At 43.8% G+C, this 15,806-nt stretch overlaps 2 protein-coding genes across 36 annotated transcripts in view; both read right to left on the bottom strand.

Annotated features, from left to right (window-relative positions):
• The window catches only part of LOC117939369 (protein unc-80 homolog), a 52,307-nt gene extending 40,190 nt beyond the window's left edge, over nt 1-12,117 (bottom strand). For 23 of the 24 annotated variants that reach the window (XM_034864651.1, XM_034864656.1, XM_034864653.1 and 20 more), the window contains exons 1-7: nt 11,838-12,117; nt 11,323-11,371; nt 10,825-10,981; nt 9,862-10,202; nt 9,312-9,435; nt 9,137-9,201; nt 8,699-8,841 (exon numbers count right to left, since the gene is read on the bottom strand). In XM_034864651.1, coding sequence (XP_034720542.1) covers nt 8,699-8,841; nt 9,137-9,201; nt 9,312-9,435; nt 9,862-10,202; nt 10,825-10,981; nt 11,323-11,371; nt 11,838-11,929 — 971 coding nt within the window. In that variant the 5' untranslated portion in view covers nt 11,930-12,117. The remainder of the gene's footprint in view (nt 1-8,698; nt 8,842-9,136; nt 9,202-9,311; nt 9,436-9,861; nt 10,203-10,824; nt 10,982-11,322; nt 11,372-11,837) is intronic. The other variant, XM_034864667.1, reaches the window with a different exon arrangement.
• Nucleotides 12,118-13,473: 1,356 nt separating this feature from the next.
• The window catches only part of LOC117939225 (microtubule-associated protein 2-like), a 58,559-nt gene continuing 56,226 nt past the window's right edge, over nt 13,474-15,806 (bottom strand). For all 12 annotated transcript variants that reach the window (XM_034864335.1, XM_034864334.1, XM_034864339.1 and 9 more), the window contains 2 exons: nt 15,090-15,202; nt 13,474-14,957 (listed from right to left, as the gene is read on the bottom strand). In XM_034864335.1, the coding sequence (XP_034720226.1) occupies nt 14,748-14,957; nt 15,090-15,202 (323 nt within the window). In that variant the 3' untranslated portion in view covers nt 13,474-14,747. The remainder of the gene's footprint in view (nt 14,958-15,089; nt 15,203-15,806) is intronic.

Below are 15,806 nucleotides of genomic sequence, written 5' to 3'. Positions count from 1 at the left end.
TTAAGGGTCCGGCCCCGAAGGAGACTGTCTGGTAAAATTCTGGCCCTCTGACAAATATAGTTGATGACCCCTGGTCTATGGTTTGACCCTTTTGTCTCTATCGCCACCTCTTTTTCACTCAGACAATCAAAAAGATGTCCACTTAGGTAGTAGGTGGTGATGGTGCAGTGGATACACATGACACATGCCTTTGGTGTGAGAGATCAGGGTTTGATTTCCAATGCCATACATCAACCAATGTGTCCAATGTAACTCGGAATACATGTAGTGCAGCAAATTCAATGACCGTGTGCACAGACAAAGCATGATGGGAACAGTTGTGTCAAACTTCCAAAATAAAAACACTGGGGGGACAATATGGTAAAGATTATAATATTCTTTTTGTTTTCTTGGTTCTCTGAGTAAAGAGACTATCTCTCTACCGTGCACATCGAATAGGTAACAGTGTAACTGTTAATTATACGGTAGACAGGCCGGTCATTTGAGTTTGTGGCCAAATCTTCCAGTGCTCGTTTTTCATGCATGTGACAATTGAATAAAGAACTTTTTTCCAGTCTAATTTCTTCATTTAAGTTTTTTTTTAAACCATGTTAAAATCTGGTCTTGTCTCGATCTCGTGAACCCAATCTCGTGTCTCGTCTTATGAGCTGGGTGTCTCGTCACACCCCTAGTTTATAGTGATTTTGATATTGGCAAAGAAGGATAAAAGTAAGGCTGTGCCGTTATGGCTCCTGTACACTGAATGTTTTTTTGTCTCGGCTGAAGTTTACAATGACTATGCGCTTTGTTAATCTGAATGTTAAAAATGAGTTATTGGGAATACCCCCGAGCTTTACATCCTTGGGGCTCTACATAAGGTTGGACCAGCTCCAGCTTCCCCTGTCATCAATGGTGGAGGAGTTTAAAGTTGCCAATGCAGACTGTCCCTGACATATAGGCAGAGACGGAAAAAGTACTCACTTCCCATACTCAATTAGAAGTACAGATAGAATTGTGTTAAAAAATATTCTGGTAAAAGTAGTGTACTGATTTAACGTCTTTACTCAAGTAAAAGTAACAAAGTAGAGGCTTGGAAATTTACTTAAAGTATAAAAGTAAAAGTAAAAAAATGCTCTTTATATACCATTGGCTACATGTTAAATGGATGTCTGCCAATAGGCCTAAAACATAAAGCTTTTTGGGACTCCAGGTTAATAAGATTCTGACCGAGTAGCGAGATATGAATTCAGTTGTGATTTTGTGAGAAGTCTGTGCATATTCCCATCCAATTAGATTCAATTTGGTTTTGATGACGCAAAAATAAAACCTAACTCCGGTGAGATTATTTGAAATTTAGTGAGGACTAGATTAGGACTGGATTTAAAGCCCCTAGTGTGTCTGTTAAATCACAGACGGAGACAACTTCATTCTGTTAATGCTTTTTACAATCAAGCATCAGTATAAGCATGGGCGTGGGTAGCTCTCCTATGGCTGTGTGTGTGGTAATAAATGAAATAAATAACATTGTAAAGGCTACAATACACAATGCATAGGAATCATATATGCAAAAAAAATAATAACAATAAACCCACTATTAATTACATCTTTATGAGCAAGGACGTTCAACAAGCCTTTAAATCGAAAAAGCCAGGTGTAACCTAGCTAACAGGTGGAACCTAGCTAACAGGTGGAACCTAGCTAACAGGTGGAACCTAGCCAGCTAACAGGTGAAGAACACAAACAAGCTAACTTTTAAATGTGCAAGAACTGCAGACTAACAGGCTTACATGAACTTACAACACAAGTTATATGACTTACAGTTCTCAAAGATGCACAGACACAATCTCAACTGATTATTCTCCGGACAGCTGGCTAGCCTCTTTTTCTTTTCTCTCACTTTTTTCTCCGTGTGGGGTGCGCACGAGCTCGCGGTGTGAGGCGCGTGTCCGCACACGTGAGAGACGAGTATTTGTAAGCTCCATACTAAAGTAACGAACCAATTTTGTGAAATGTAAGGACTAGAAAGTACCGATATTCGTGTTAAAATGTAAGGAGTACAAGTAAAAAGTTGCCAAAAAAATAAATAAAAATAAAATAAAGTAAAAAATATCTGGAAAATCTACTTGAGTGCAGTAACGAAGTATCCCATCTCTGCATATGGGGACTCTTAGCAAGACCAACTCACCAGGGAAGCAGGAGTCAGAAGGAGGTCTGGCCACAAGCGGGCCGTCAACATGGCAATTAACCAGCCAGAATGTTCTCTCAGGACTAGAGACATCATTGGAAACCCCATATACTGGAAGACAGGGTCAAAGTCCACCCCTAGGGAGAAGATAACCATGATCCAGGATGAAGGGAAAGCAATACTCCAAGAGAACAATCACATGGAGTGAACTGTGGCGGCTGGAGCACTTCCGCATATCCTTTTTCTCCAAGTACTGTGTGACACTGTACCAACCGCAGGGAATTTGCACAGGTGGAGGATGAGGGAGGACCAACTGTGCAGGTTGTGTGGTGGGAAAGGAAACAATGGCAGACATTTTGTCAGGGTGTAAGATTGCATTGACACAGAGGAGATACAGGTGGCTCCATGACAAAGGTGTTGGCAGTGCTCGCAGACATCCTGGAGCAGGAAAGGAGGAAGGAACAACCAGACAAAGGCCCGACATCATCACGTGGTCTTCAGAGGGAAAGAAGATCATCCAGGTGGAGTTGACGGTGCTGTGGTCGGAGGGCTGTGAGGAAGCTGCAGAGAGGAAAAAAGCCAAATACCAGCGTCTTGTCCAAGACTGCCGGGACGTGGGGTGGGGAACACGGCCGTAGACGGAGGTTGAGGATTCTCAGCTCAATCCGTGTGGAATCTATTGACAAAGGTCGGACTGAGAGGCCACTGGAGGAGAGCAGCCGTTCCCGGGCTGGGAGAAGAGAGAGAGCCTCCTGTTGGCTCTGGCACAAGAGATAGGACACAAGCTGGATGGCTGGAAGAGGGGGGGCAGTGACCTGGCCAGTCTCTGCTGACCCGCCAACTGGAGGGTGTTGTGGTTAAGGGTCGAAACACCCAGAGAAGGTTGGAGACCACTCGACAACTTCGTCTTCCAGGCTGAGGCTTCATCCATTAGAAATGGGTGTACGTTAGCATTGCTGAACATCACTGAATATGTCACATGAGCACTTTTAGTTTACACATTTCAGTAACCTGTTCTTAAGGGCAGATGGTTAGTGTCAAACTTATATGGTATAGAGTATAGAGTAATAAACACAACATGAACTTGAGCGTTTTGCAACTCTTTTAGCCTTTCCAGTGCTGTCACACAACCACACACATATCAATTGCACTTTGTCACGGCCTTTCCTGTTGTATTAGCATGTCATTAACTCCCGCCACACTGCTTCATTAATAATGCATCAAAAGAGGATTGTAAACAAGGGCAGAGCCCCCCTCTAGCATCATTGGGAGAGCAGCAGAGAGAGGGAGAGAGAGAGAGAGAGAGAGAGAGAGAGAGAGGGAGGGAGCCTAAGCTTTCCTGAGTCCACTATAAATAAGCCGTAATGAAGGTCAGCGGTTGGCGAGCTGCGGAGCATATAGAGCTCCACACGCTGTGGAGAAACATATTGTTACCAGGAGAGAAAGAGCGAGAGAGAGAGAGAGAGAGAGAGAGAGAGAGAGAGAGAGAGAGAGAGAGAGACAGGAAGGCATTTAATCTTGTTGCCGTTGTAATAAATGGCGCAGGAAGAGATGATTGATTTCTACATGAATCACTTTGAGAGCGGACAGCAGAGGGAGGCCATATCATGTTTCACTGTCTAGCCAACACCCGTATTAATAATATCTCTGTTCCACTAATCATCTCTGCACTCTACTGCTCTTCTCTACCCTTTGCTGGTACCTATACTCTCTACTCTACTGGCCTCTGCAACAACAATACAATCCTCCTCTCTGGCCTACTCTCTTCTACCTTTCCTAACATCTCTTTCCTATTCCCAAGTGTCCTTTCAATGTGTTTTCCCACGGGCGGTTAGCGAGCGGGTCTTTAACCCGACTGACTCACGGTCGTTGGTGCTAAAAGTCTTTGACACACAAACATTGGTTTCCTGGGTGACAGTCCAGTGACTTATTGCCTATGCAATCCAATCCAACGCCTCCACCACATCCTCCATGAACTACAACAGTTCTTCATTGTTTAGCAAAAGATCGTAGGAGGTTATATAAGGAACGTTTCAGGGACACATGGGTAGGAACCCTGGTCTCCTTCCTGCCTTCTGAATCTCTGCTATACCTTCTATTGTGTCTAATTCTATGACCAAATAAAACAACATTATTTGACAATCTTCGGAATGGCCAAATGTCTCTGTAACTGAGCAATAGCTCGACAGGATGAGGAACTGTAGAGATGATTTTGAGGTAGCAGGATCAAATCTAAGCCCTGTCATCAAATTTTCTCTTCTCAGCAATGGTGACGAAAACTACAACATCCAAACATCCCTTTGCTTGCTTCATGAATAGCTCAGTGTGATAAATGCCTTCTGCTTTAATTAGAAGGTTGTAGGTTTTACCATGCAGAGGAGCACAGCCATGTAAATAGACACGTAGCAGAGTGTAAGCATATGCAAGCATGTTCTATGTGTCTATTTCTATGTCTTTATAAACTGACACATAGAAGGTATGGCTATTTCAAGGGACCTTCCTTTCCTTCTAGGTGCATGCTATACCTTCTATGTGTCTATTTCTGTGCTTACTGTTTACATGTCTGCTCTTAGCTACATATGTGGCATGTGGCTCGAGGAAATGGCGGGTTGGCCCCTTACCCCAAAGTTGCCATTTCAATTCTGTCCTTCTCCTCCAAATTAAAGCCTAAAATGCTCTTTTATGATGATGTACTTATTGGAGTGTGTATTTATCATTCACATTATCGTGGCGAGAAAATGAAAAGCTCTGATGATACGGCTGGTTTTTGATCCCGGAACCTCAAATCATGACACAAGATACTTATAGATGAGCATTGCCGTAGTTTCCCTTAAATCATTTGTCATTGTCACTATGTGCCAGAAATAGACATAGACATGCTATACCTTCTATATCTATGCATGTGCCTATTTCTATGTCAAAGCCTACCTTCTGTCTGTGTCTATTTCTAGGCACACAGTGTGAAGCACAAATAATAGAACAAAAAGTTGTTTATTTCAGAGGAATATCTCACCAGCATAAATAGCTGGAATGACAATCAAAGGTTTTCTCGTCCGAGCTTTTCATTTTCTTTCTCCACAGTAACGATAAATACAACTCACAACAATTAGGTTTCCAGCTCCATAAATAGCTGCATGATCTATTTAGAAGGTTGTGGGTTTGATTCTTTTGAGGTGCACTAAATATTAAGGTCAGTAACGTCGGTTATAAATACAACAACATACCAGAGAATTTCACACTTTAACATTTGGAGAAAGAAGTCTGGATTGAACCAGCAACCTTGGGGTAAAGTGCCAACCCTCCCTAAACCCTGAGCCACATGCTACAAACATAATCATAGAAACAGACACGTAAACACTAAGCATAGCCATGGAAATATACACATGGAAGGCATAGCATAGATGTAGAATGAAAGGAAGGTCCCTAGAAATATACACATAGAAGAGTGTAAGCATGTGCAAGCATATTCTATGCATAGCATATTCTACCTGTGTCTAGTGACCATCTTTTCCTTCTAGTTCACGCTATTCCCTCTATATGTGTCTATATCTATGTCTATGCATATACATAAAATAGACAGATAAAATATGCAAGCGCATGGTTACATTTTTTTATGTCTCTATTTCTAGGGATTTTCCTTTCATTCTATTTCTATGCTTACTGTTTTTGTGTGTATTAGAGCAGCATGTGACTCAGACTGTTGGTGGGGTTGGCCCCTTACTCCAAGGTTGCTGGTTCAATCCTGCTCTGCCACATGTTAAAGCCTGAAATGTGCTGCTTTGATTTATTACTTATTGTTAACATTAGACTTTAATATTGTGTGCACCTTATAAGAATCAAGCTCCCAACCTTCTGAGCATATCATGACGTATTTATCACACTGAGCTATTTGTGAAGCTGGAAACAGAGAAGTTAGAAGTTGTATTTATCGTTACTGAGGAGAAAAAAAATGAAAAACTCTGATGACAAAGTTCAGACTTCAAAATATCATTCCAGCTATTTATCCTTATGAGCTATTTCTCAGCGTTAATATATATATATATATATATATATATATATATAAATACCTTTTTCGTTCTATTATTTAGTGTTCACACCATGTGCCTAGAAACAGACACGAGCGTGGACACAGCCTGCAATGTGTACATGCTATACCTTCTATATCTATGCTATTTGCTCTATGTCTTTGTGTCTATTTCTAGGCTGCTGTTGTGTCAGGTTGCCACGGAGACCGAGTGACGAAAGCTACCCCAGGCCCAGCCCTTGACTCCATGCGGTGGAAGAGACGCAGCAGCCCGGTGGTTGCCATGGAAACTGCCTCAGCATCAGCAGTTGCTCTAAGTGGAGCGCGATGCGGCGGCAGATGAGTAAGATGCATTAATCACAGGCCCCGATGGTGGAAATGATGTTATCTGGGTGTACAAGAGTATGAGATGAAGATCTGACTCTGACAGGGCCTCTGAGTGGACAGAGAAGAAGAAATAATCTGGATTCAGAGGGTATTTTGATTGGATCCTTGTATTTAAAGGTGCTGATGTGGGACTGCATGGCCCAACCTCTTTGTGGATCCATACAGTGGGAATCCAACAACTTGTAAGCGTGAAATTAATTCCTTCTTAGACTTAAATTTCCTTAAATTTTCTCTTGCTTTACATCTAATTTAAATTAAAAATGACTTTCCTCCCTAACCTTGCTCTCGTCCTATCCAGCATTTCACCCACACTTATAGAAAGCAATTAATCTGTCATTGCTGAGCGTGTGCAGCTAAAACAATAGAGATGAATCTCTTCCTTCCCGCGTGACCGCGTGACTGCTCAAAGGTCCTTTGGTGTTGGAATGTACGACGGGTGCTTATGGGGCTTATTTATGATTTGCAGTCAGTTGCTGGCTGTCATAGTGATCACAAAAAGCCCCGGAGAGACGTATTTGGTTGCCAGAGTGAGTTGAGATGAGCAATGGCTGGCTTATCAAGCTCCCCACGCCTTCACCCACATCACTCTGTCAGGCCGCCGGTCGGGGGATCCAGAAGGATGACAGGTGTGTGGATCTGGGAGCTCACTGCAGAGCTGGTGTTTTCTGGTGAGACATTGTGTCACTTTCCACCCACACTGCGATCACTGATCACAAACAACGGTAGTAGCTATTACAGCTATTGTGTTATTCCCTTTTTTTTGCATGACTTTGCATTGACAATCAGACTCTTGTTAGACCCTTCAGACTGCGTTACCCTTCACTGCCACAGCCGTGTCAAATCTGCCTCGGCTGGGCCAAAGCAGCATAATTACCCCGGTTATGTGGACACAAATGTCAGATAGATCTGGTAATGCTCAAGCTAGACAAGGCTCTGTTGGTGTGTGCATGTGTGTGTTTGTGTGTGTGTGTGTGTGCGTGCTGACTGAAGAGACAGCACTGCTTAGAGCAACACATTACACAGGGGAAGGAGGAGCTATTCATGTACAGTAGCTCTCACAAGCAGGTGGAGCGAGTGTGTGCAGGGCTGCGCAGTGTGTTGGACAGACGCCGCCGCAGGGCGAAACCTTTAGCCATCGAGAAGATGACGCCGCGCGCTCTGTGTCAGCGCCGGTCAACCCACAACTGGCTTCTTGGGAACATCACAAATATCAAATATGACTGCAAGATTTCACTCACTTAAGACCGTTCACGTTGCGTGAGAAAACCTCTATTGTCTCGTATCTTGTATAGCTCCATAGCACATATTTTTATCGTCGTTTATTCAAATTGTGTGAAGAAAAAAACTCTTCTACGCACACTGTGAGCGCACACAGCAACCAAAACACTACATGCATGGACGTAATAATCCAAAATCAACGTGTCAATTTGTGAAATTGTCTTTCATGTGAATTATTTTTTACAGATTGTATTATAAATTTGAGATGCGTTTGACCTACTTGATGCATTTCATGCATTTTTGTCTCTGTACTCCTGTTTTGAGGTACTTTTAAATTGAGTTTTTATTGTCTTCCTCTTCAGTTATTAATAATTGTGGTTCTGCTTTCAGCGTCCCTTGGTAGCATATTGTAATTGTTTTATTAGTAATCTGAATCTAGGGTCTAGATAGATGGTGTCCTATTCACAAATTGCCAAATCCTTCTAAACTAACAATATTGTACTATATGAATAGACCTAACTTAAGTTATAGAGGTAGAATTTGTTTAGAATCCCAACAGTTCATCATTACATCTGCCATATCCCCAAATTGGAAGGTATTTTTAATTGCTATTGTAAGACTTTTATACAAATCAATATGTACAGTATTTTAAAGTACCAAACCATATAATAAAGTTTTCCCATGTTGTTCCAACCCAAATAAATGTACCGTGTGTGAGCAGAAGCGAAGGAGAGAGAGAACGGTGAATGGAAAGTCTAATTTATATCTCTCATGTGGAGTGGCTTTGTTATGTTTACCTACACGTCCACCTGCTTGACCTGAATGGGTAGAAAGCTCCAACATGCCCCCCCCCACCCCATCTCATCTCCATGCTTCTTGAAGTTACATCGATTACCAGTGCTTACTTTTTCTTGGAGGGGCCTTTCCCCGGTGGGGGTTGTTGAGAAGGACCACCTTTCTCGACTGAGTTACCACGACGACAGCGCCGCTCTCCAGCTGCGGGGGAGGAGGAATCGGATTGTGTGGCTTCGCAAACCACCTGGAAGCCCTGTGGTTGGGGAGAGATGGACAGATTACTGCAAACGTGTGGACAAACAGGCAGAAAGACGGACAGACGGCTCCTGGTAATGAAAGGCTCTGGCGGTCGGAGCGGGGTCTCTCTCACGACCCCGGCTGACTACACTAATGCTTCCGAACGGCTGGTGCTAATGAATATTATCCTCCAGCCTCTGGGGGATGCTGTAAAGGGGGGTGGGGGGGAGACTCACAATCCTGCCTGAACACACTCCATCAACATGGGATTCAAAAAGCTGACAAGATCTGAGCTTAAAACACTCGCTCACCATGGGACCCGGGTTGCCAGATCCACAGGGGCTGCACTGGTTGTTGACTGGGGAGTTCCTCTTGGCTGTTGAGACAGGCGGAGCAGATTACACGTCTTAATTACGAAGAAATAAAAAAACAATTAACTCTTACAAGGGATCTATAAGGCTGTAGGTAAGACTTTTTTCCCCCCACCTGTCACAACGTTTCTGACCGGTTTGATGAGTGCAGTGAAGGCAGGGATGTCAGGCTGCCGGTGCTCCCACATGGGTTGCCATATCACCAGTCCGCTGGCCAATCGGAAGGTCAGGTCCGACTCCTTAAAAACAAGTGACGTATGGTGCTGGTATTTAGAAACTCAATAATATAGAAGCAGTTTTTTGCACTCCTTCTCAACCATCATCGGCATTATCATCCAATTAAAGCAAGATGTAAGATGTATTATATTATATTAATAAACAAGTTGTAAGTCTTGAGATGTTTCTGTATTATCGTACAAAGTGTGCTGCTAATATGACATGACCACTTACAAGATGCAGTGATTCATTGCTCATTTGTGAAACACAGCACCACAGAGTATTGTAACCTGACCCTTGTATCTGTTTGTACACACAGATCAATAGCCATAGGATAACCCTAAGTACGGTGTGTGTGTGTGTGTGTTGATAAAGAACAAACAATGGATGGTGGTCACCCTGAATGTTGCTTTTCCCCATATGAGAGTCCATTTCCCCAGGTTACAGACCTTTATCCGATGAATCAGCGGCGCATACAGGAACACAAACAGCTCCACTGTGGCCATGCTCTTGTGGAACAGCTTGGTACGAGCGTGCTCATCCTCCTCCAGCAGGGAGCCGCTATGCTGGGGCCCCGACCCCCCTAGGACGGAGCCAGAGCACGAGCCGGGAGCCCCCGGGGACGATCCCTGGTTGCCCACGGGCTGAAGGAAGGCGCTGCTGCTGCTGCCCCCGGACCAGCCGTGGCCCAGGCTGGGCTCGTGGTTGCACTCCTGGGCAGCATCCAGCAGCATCCAGTGCAGCGTGTGGAGCAGCTTGGTCTCGGCCACGCCCAGCTTGTCTTGGTGGCCTGTCGAAGGGGTCAGAGGCCAGGGGTTAACGTTGTGTCCTGCTTAGTGGGGTGATGAATGGGGCAGCGTGGATGGTACACAGCACATGGTACTACATGACTTCTGGTGACAAAGGAATGATCAAATCCAATTGAATGATGTCACCATATTTCTTGCTGACGTCGTGAAGACCAATGACTTTTGCCACAGAAACAATACGACAGATAATTGATTGGGAGTGGAAGTTATTTTGAAGCAAAAATGCCACACTGTACAGTATTAAAGTTTTTTAATTGCTGCTTTCCTTTTTTCATCTTTTTCCCAAAAATCTTTTGGTTTATGGACTGTAGGTCTGATAACACACACAATATAAAGACTTTAGGAAATGGGACATTATATAGACCAAACGTATAAATGTTAGTGACAGCCCTTCTATCAGTTACATTAGACAAGGCAATTTTTCTTTTTTTTCATAATCAATGCTCTTGTTTAACTAATCTGGTCTATATACAGTATATAGGGGCTTTAAATAGTCAATGTGTTAATTTACTAAAATAACATAAGTTTTCTGTTTTGTGAAATCCGGACAACCTGTCAACCCAATGCCTACAGCACGGTAATGTGTGTGTTGAGCGTCCTCACCCAGCCTGTTCCTGTTGGACAGCAGAATGGAGGTGCAGTGGAGGACATGAGGCAGGGCAGCCTGGACCAGCTCCCAGCGGGAGATGCTCTGGATGGCCTCCGACAGGGCCGGCGACAGCCCGTGGAGCTTATTCTCCACCAGCACCCGCTCAAAGGACTGGGGAGGCAGCCAGAGAAAAGAGACGTCAGCACGGAACTAAAGCCTCTTTCTTTGACTTTCTAGATGTCCCACATGGCCTCAAGCGAGGCCATTCCTGTGGGAGACACACTGGCAGCTCTGTTTAGATCCAAAGGGATCTGGTGAAGCTTCATTATGAATATGAGGTTACAAAGACCTGGCTCCTGGGTGATAGGGGAAAGCAAGGGGAAAAACCAATTTGCTAAATGCAAAATTTAAAAACCCACTTGATTTGCAGGTGCATTAAGGTAAAAACAGATTACTGGGAAGGGAGCGATTATTTTCCCTCAGCACGCACATGGCATTATGAAATAACTTACCACACATGAGGCTTCATACTGTTTTCCCAACTTTGGACGCAGAAATGCACTGAAAAACATACAAATCATCATATGTAATTTCAATAAATAAGAGACAGCTACATGTAGATTACACCATTAAATCTACAATGTCATTTTTATTTATTTTTATTTTAGCAAAGGTGATATTTGGCACTCACACTGCACCTGATCCACAGTCCACTTTTTTTCTTTTCTATATTTGCTTTACAGGTGTGACATCACGCAATCTGCACCCATCTCCATCCACCTTGCAACAACAGGCATTCCACCCCCCCCCCCCCCCCCCCCCCCCCCCCCCCCCCCCCCCCCATTTAAATCATTCTGGGTGTCATTCTGCATTTTAATAGGGCTATACGTTTATTTTGAGCTCATCAGGATGGAAATGCAAGTGGCTTTTCTTGTGTCAGGCAGCGACTTTGACACAATCCTTGGTCCTCCTTATCCTCGGCCACGGCAAACACCTGTTATCAGTTTCCCCTGAAGCACACACTAACCTGGTTTGCCTCCACAGGAAGGTCTGGATCGGGAACGGTATTCCTTTCCCGCACTCCGGCTCGTTGTCGTCCAAGCTTTTCCTCTTCACCATTTTGGCCGAACCTGCCTGCCTGCCTGCCTGCCCGCGTGCGTGCGTGCGACCACCGGGGCGCGCGGTGGCTGGTGGCTCTGCCCAGGTGACCAGCGAGCTTCTCTCACGACATGATTGGGTTCGTCCTGCGTAAAATGGCTGCAAGTGTCGGTCGGTCGGCGGCAAGAGAGAGAGAGGGAGAGAGAGAGAGAGAGAGAGAGAGAGAGAGAGAGAGAGAGAGAGAGGTCTGGGGTGGTGGAGGCAGGGTGGAGGAGAAGGAGAGCACTCTGATTTCAGCACCACCCTCACCGGACAGCGACAGATGATCGGCGTGCTAATTTATCGGCGGCGGAGCTTAAAGACGCAGTGTGCACTTCATCCAGATGTTTTCCTTCAGAACCCTTTGATTTGCGCATCATGACAATAAATGACACCGCGTGCGACTAAAACACACGTTGAACTGCACCCGGATGATGCATTCACATGAGACACGAGCCTCCAAATGGATGTCAACAGGTCCCAGGTGGACACGGGACTGGGTTAAAAGACAACCTGCACAACGAATTTGTGACTTCCAGTGATGGAAGAAGTTTTCAGATTCTTTACGTTATACTGAATCAGCCTAAAAGTATCAATACCACAATAAAAGGTTCCATTCCAGTATTGTGAGCTTAATGTAGGCAGCTCTAAGTATACAGAATGGCTCCTCAAAATATATATTCCTATGCAGGCTATGTTATTATGTCCACATTGACAAGCTATTTGAGATATTACTGGCTAATCTATAGTAATGCAATGTATTCTATACATTGATCGATTGCTACATTTTGATTTGCAACGCTATAGCAGTAAAAGGTACAGTATTTCATTTTATAATGTAGTGGAGTAGAATATAGTTGCAGAAAAGGAAAAAGTACCTAAAAATTGCACTTATATACTTAGAGGGATTACTCCATTGACTTCATTTCCATTGAGTTTTTTTCTTATTTTTCTAATAAGAGACAAATAATGCTGTTGCACGTGTAGTATGTTCTTTGTATTTGGCTGTTACTTCATTGACTAGTCGTTGTACTACACTTGGTAATAAACACAGTATACATAAAGTACAACAGGTATGCAGACCATTACATCAGGCCCCACTACGTGAATGCAGAAAATATGTATATTACATTGAGTAAATAAATGAAATCAAAACATGTTTTTTTCACATACTTTAGTTTTAACATCCCCTACCTGCACTGTAACACATGTGTCCTTCTCTATACTTGCTTCATATAAACTAATTACAACTTTTTCGGGAGAATTGACACAATAAACTAGATTGACTCTGTTTTTATGTTCTTTATTTCTGTTGTCATCATCCTGTAGGAGCATTTGTCGTCATACATGTCAAACATCGGAACGTGTGCACACATCTACATGGTCATTTAAATACACCTATACAGGCAAAGAGGGGGTGGGGAGGAGGGAGGCAAGAACATGGGAAACACAGAAAAACACTGGGGGGGTAACTGACATCTGGGAAGGAGGAAAAGTGGGGGGGGGGGGCTCAGTTATGTTCTGTAATCCTTTTATTTTAAATGAATCCCAACATCTGTAAGTTGGGCGTTACTCCCCGTCTTCCCATTTCTTCTTCGTTTCGGCTTTCGTTTCCTGTAAAGTTACAGCTTCAATCGCACAAAAGAGCAGAGGAGCTGCTCTTTTAATGGAATGTTTTCATATAAAGCTTCATACTTTCTACTTTTGAAGCACACTTTGCCCATTCAAATACGTTGTACAACCCAGTCTCAGCAAAAGGAGAAAGATCACAGGCGCATGAGAGGCTGTTCAGGGATCTGAAGATCTGACCATGAAGTGTAGACACTAGAATGCATCCTGGCCATTTATACATTTAAAGATTGCTCCAAAAAGATCTAATTTATTCATCATGTATTTGCCATGCCAGCATAAAAGCATAGTTGTAGTCTAAAAAAACCACAGAGCTAAGGTAAAACCAAACAAAAAGAGCAGCCCATTGGTTTGTGGAGAAAAGGAAGGAAAACCTATTGGAAAGCCAGCCTTTTTTAGCGCTTAACTCAACATAACTGCAGTGGTTATCCACAATTAGGTGCTAATAAGCCAGAGCAGCCACAGGGAACATACAAAACGGGAACAACTTTCACTACAGTGACATATATATAAAAAAAGAAAACCTAACAAGAAAACAGCTTGTCCAACAATTCAGCACATATCAGGAACCAAGAAACAAAATTGAATGTCATGTCACATTGTAAGCAGACATGTTTATCAGCCATTCTTTTACAGATACAGTTACAAGCCATGTTGCTGTGAAGTAAGTCTCTCACACCGATGATCTTTACGACTAGCGTCTAGTATCTAGTAGCTATTTCTTGCATTCAGAACCACATCAATCCTGAACATTATGCATGAGTTCCCCTTACCATTTATCCCCATACAAGTGGAATGTGATGCTTTAAATCACTGTACAAATGCTTTCTTAGACAAACACATCCACTCAAACCCTAACAACCAAACAAGTCCATATCGAGTGATTGAAAAATGAATGAGACACAAATAAAGAGTGACTCTCTTTTAAGGGTGGGAACGAGGGATAATCATAGATTTCAGTTTTTTAAATCCCATTCGGAGGGCTTGAAGGGCCGCTGATAGACGAAGACAGTCAATCAACTACAACTGTAGAACCTGTGGGGGCAATTGTGTGTTTGTGTTGGGGGGGTCATGTTGCAGTGGAGGACCTTGGGAGAACACTGGACGTTTATGAGATTGATGGGAGGAATGGTGTGGATTTTGCCGGGTATGTGAATCCGTGGCAGCCCGCTCACAAGCCCTGCTTGGCCAGGGCGGCGGTGACGTCCTGGGCCAGCGTGGACAGCTGCGGCGACTCCAGCACGTTGATGCTGCCGGAGGAGGACAGGTGAGGGGAAGTGCCTCCCGTCCCGACCCCAGGGGAGTGGGTGATGACGATTTCAGCGCCGTGATCCACCCGAGCTTTGGCTGTTTCCCGGAAGCTCAGCTTGTGGCTCTCGATCTGGTGGGTGCAGGAAGAAGAAGAAGAAGAAAAAAAAAAAACAACGAGTTAAGGTCAGGGGCGTATTCTCTTCTTTACAGAAACTGGCAGTGACAGGACGCTGTATTTGTGCGCTTCTTGTTTTTCTTTTACCATAACATTCCCTCCTCCAGGAGTGTGGCTGGCGTTGCCCAGGGAGCCGACCTTGGCATGGGCCTTGTCTTTAAAGTCCAGCTTCACATTCTCAATGCGCACATGACCTCCCCCTGGGAACAGGACAGACGGAGAAGAGAAGGATCAAGCCCACGGGGCATCACTCGCCTGCAGGATTCTCCTGAGCGACACCCAGGGCAAAGAATCGCACGGGAAGGACACACAGCGGCTTTATCCATTTACCGTCATGACACACACAGTATCATATAGGGTGTGGCAATGTGGACAAAATCATCCTCAGGAATCTTTTCCTATTTCACACATCACGGCAAAAATATGCAAATCACAACTGATGCCTAAAGCAACCAGGTGCCTTCTACTTTCCTGCATTACATGAGATCAAACTTCATTTATGTATAAAAACACTTTAATAACCATTTTTTTTATTTGGTCACAATACAAGGCATGATAAAGACAATCTAGTTCATAAAACGGCATTTTTGATGTTGGTTATACACAAGGGTCATTCATTTCCTAGAGACCTAGCATCTAAGTTCATTTAAGACCAGCATCCTGGAATGCATGTTAGATGTCAATGTGTGTAAAAATAAATCATCAATTGCTGAAAATAGGATAAACTCACAAGAGGTCGAAACAGGAGGGTATACACCAAAAAGGCAACACATCGGTGGTAGAAAGGTTTGTATGTGAAGAAGA

Source organism: Etheostoma cragini, chromosome 24 (assembly GCF_013103735.1).
Source record: "Etheostoma cragini isolate CJK2018 chromosome 24, CSU_Ecrag_1.0, whole genome shotgun sequence".
Lineage (NCBI taxonomy): Eukaryota > Metazoa > Chordata > Actinopteri > Perciformes > Percidae > Etheostoma > Etheostoma cragini.
The sequence above is the reverse complement of the archived record's forward strand: the minus strand, read 5'-3'. Positions and strand labels throughout refer to the sequence as shown.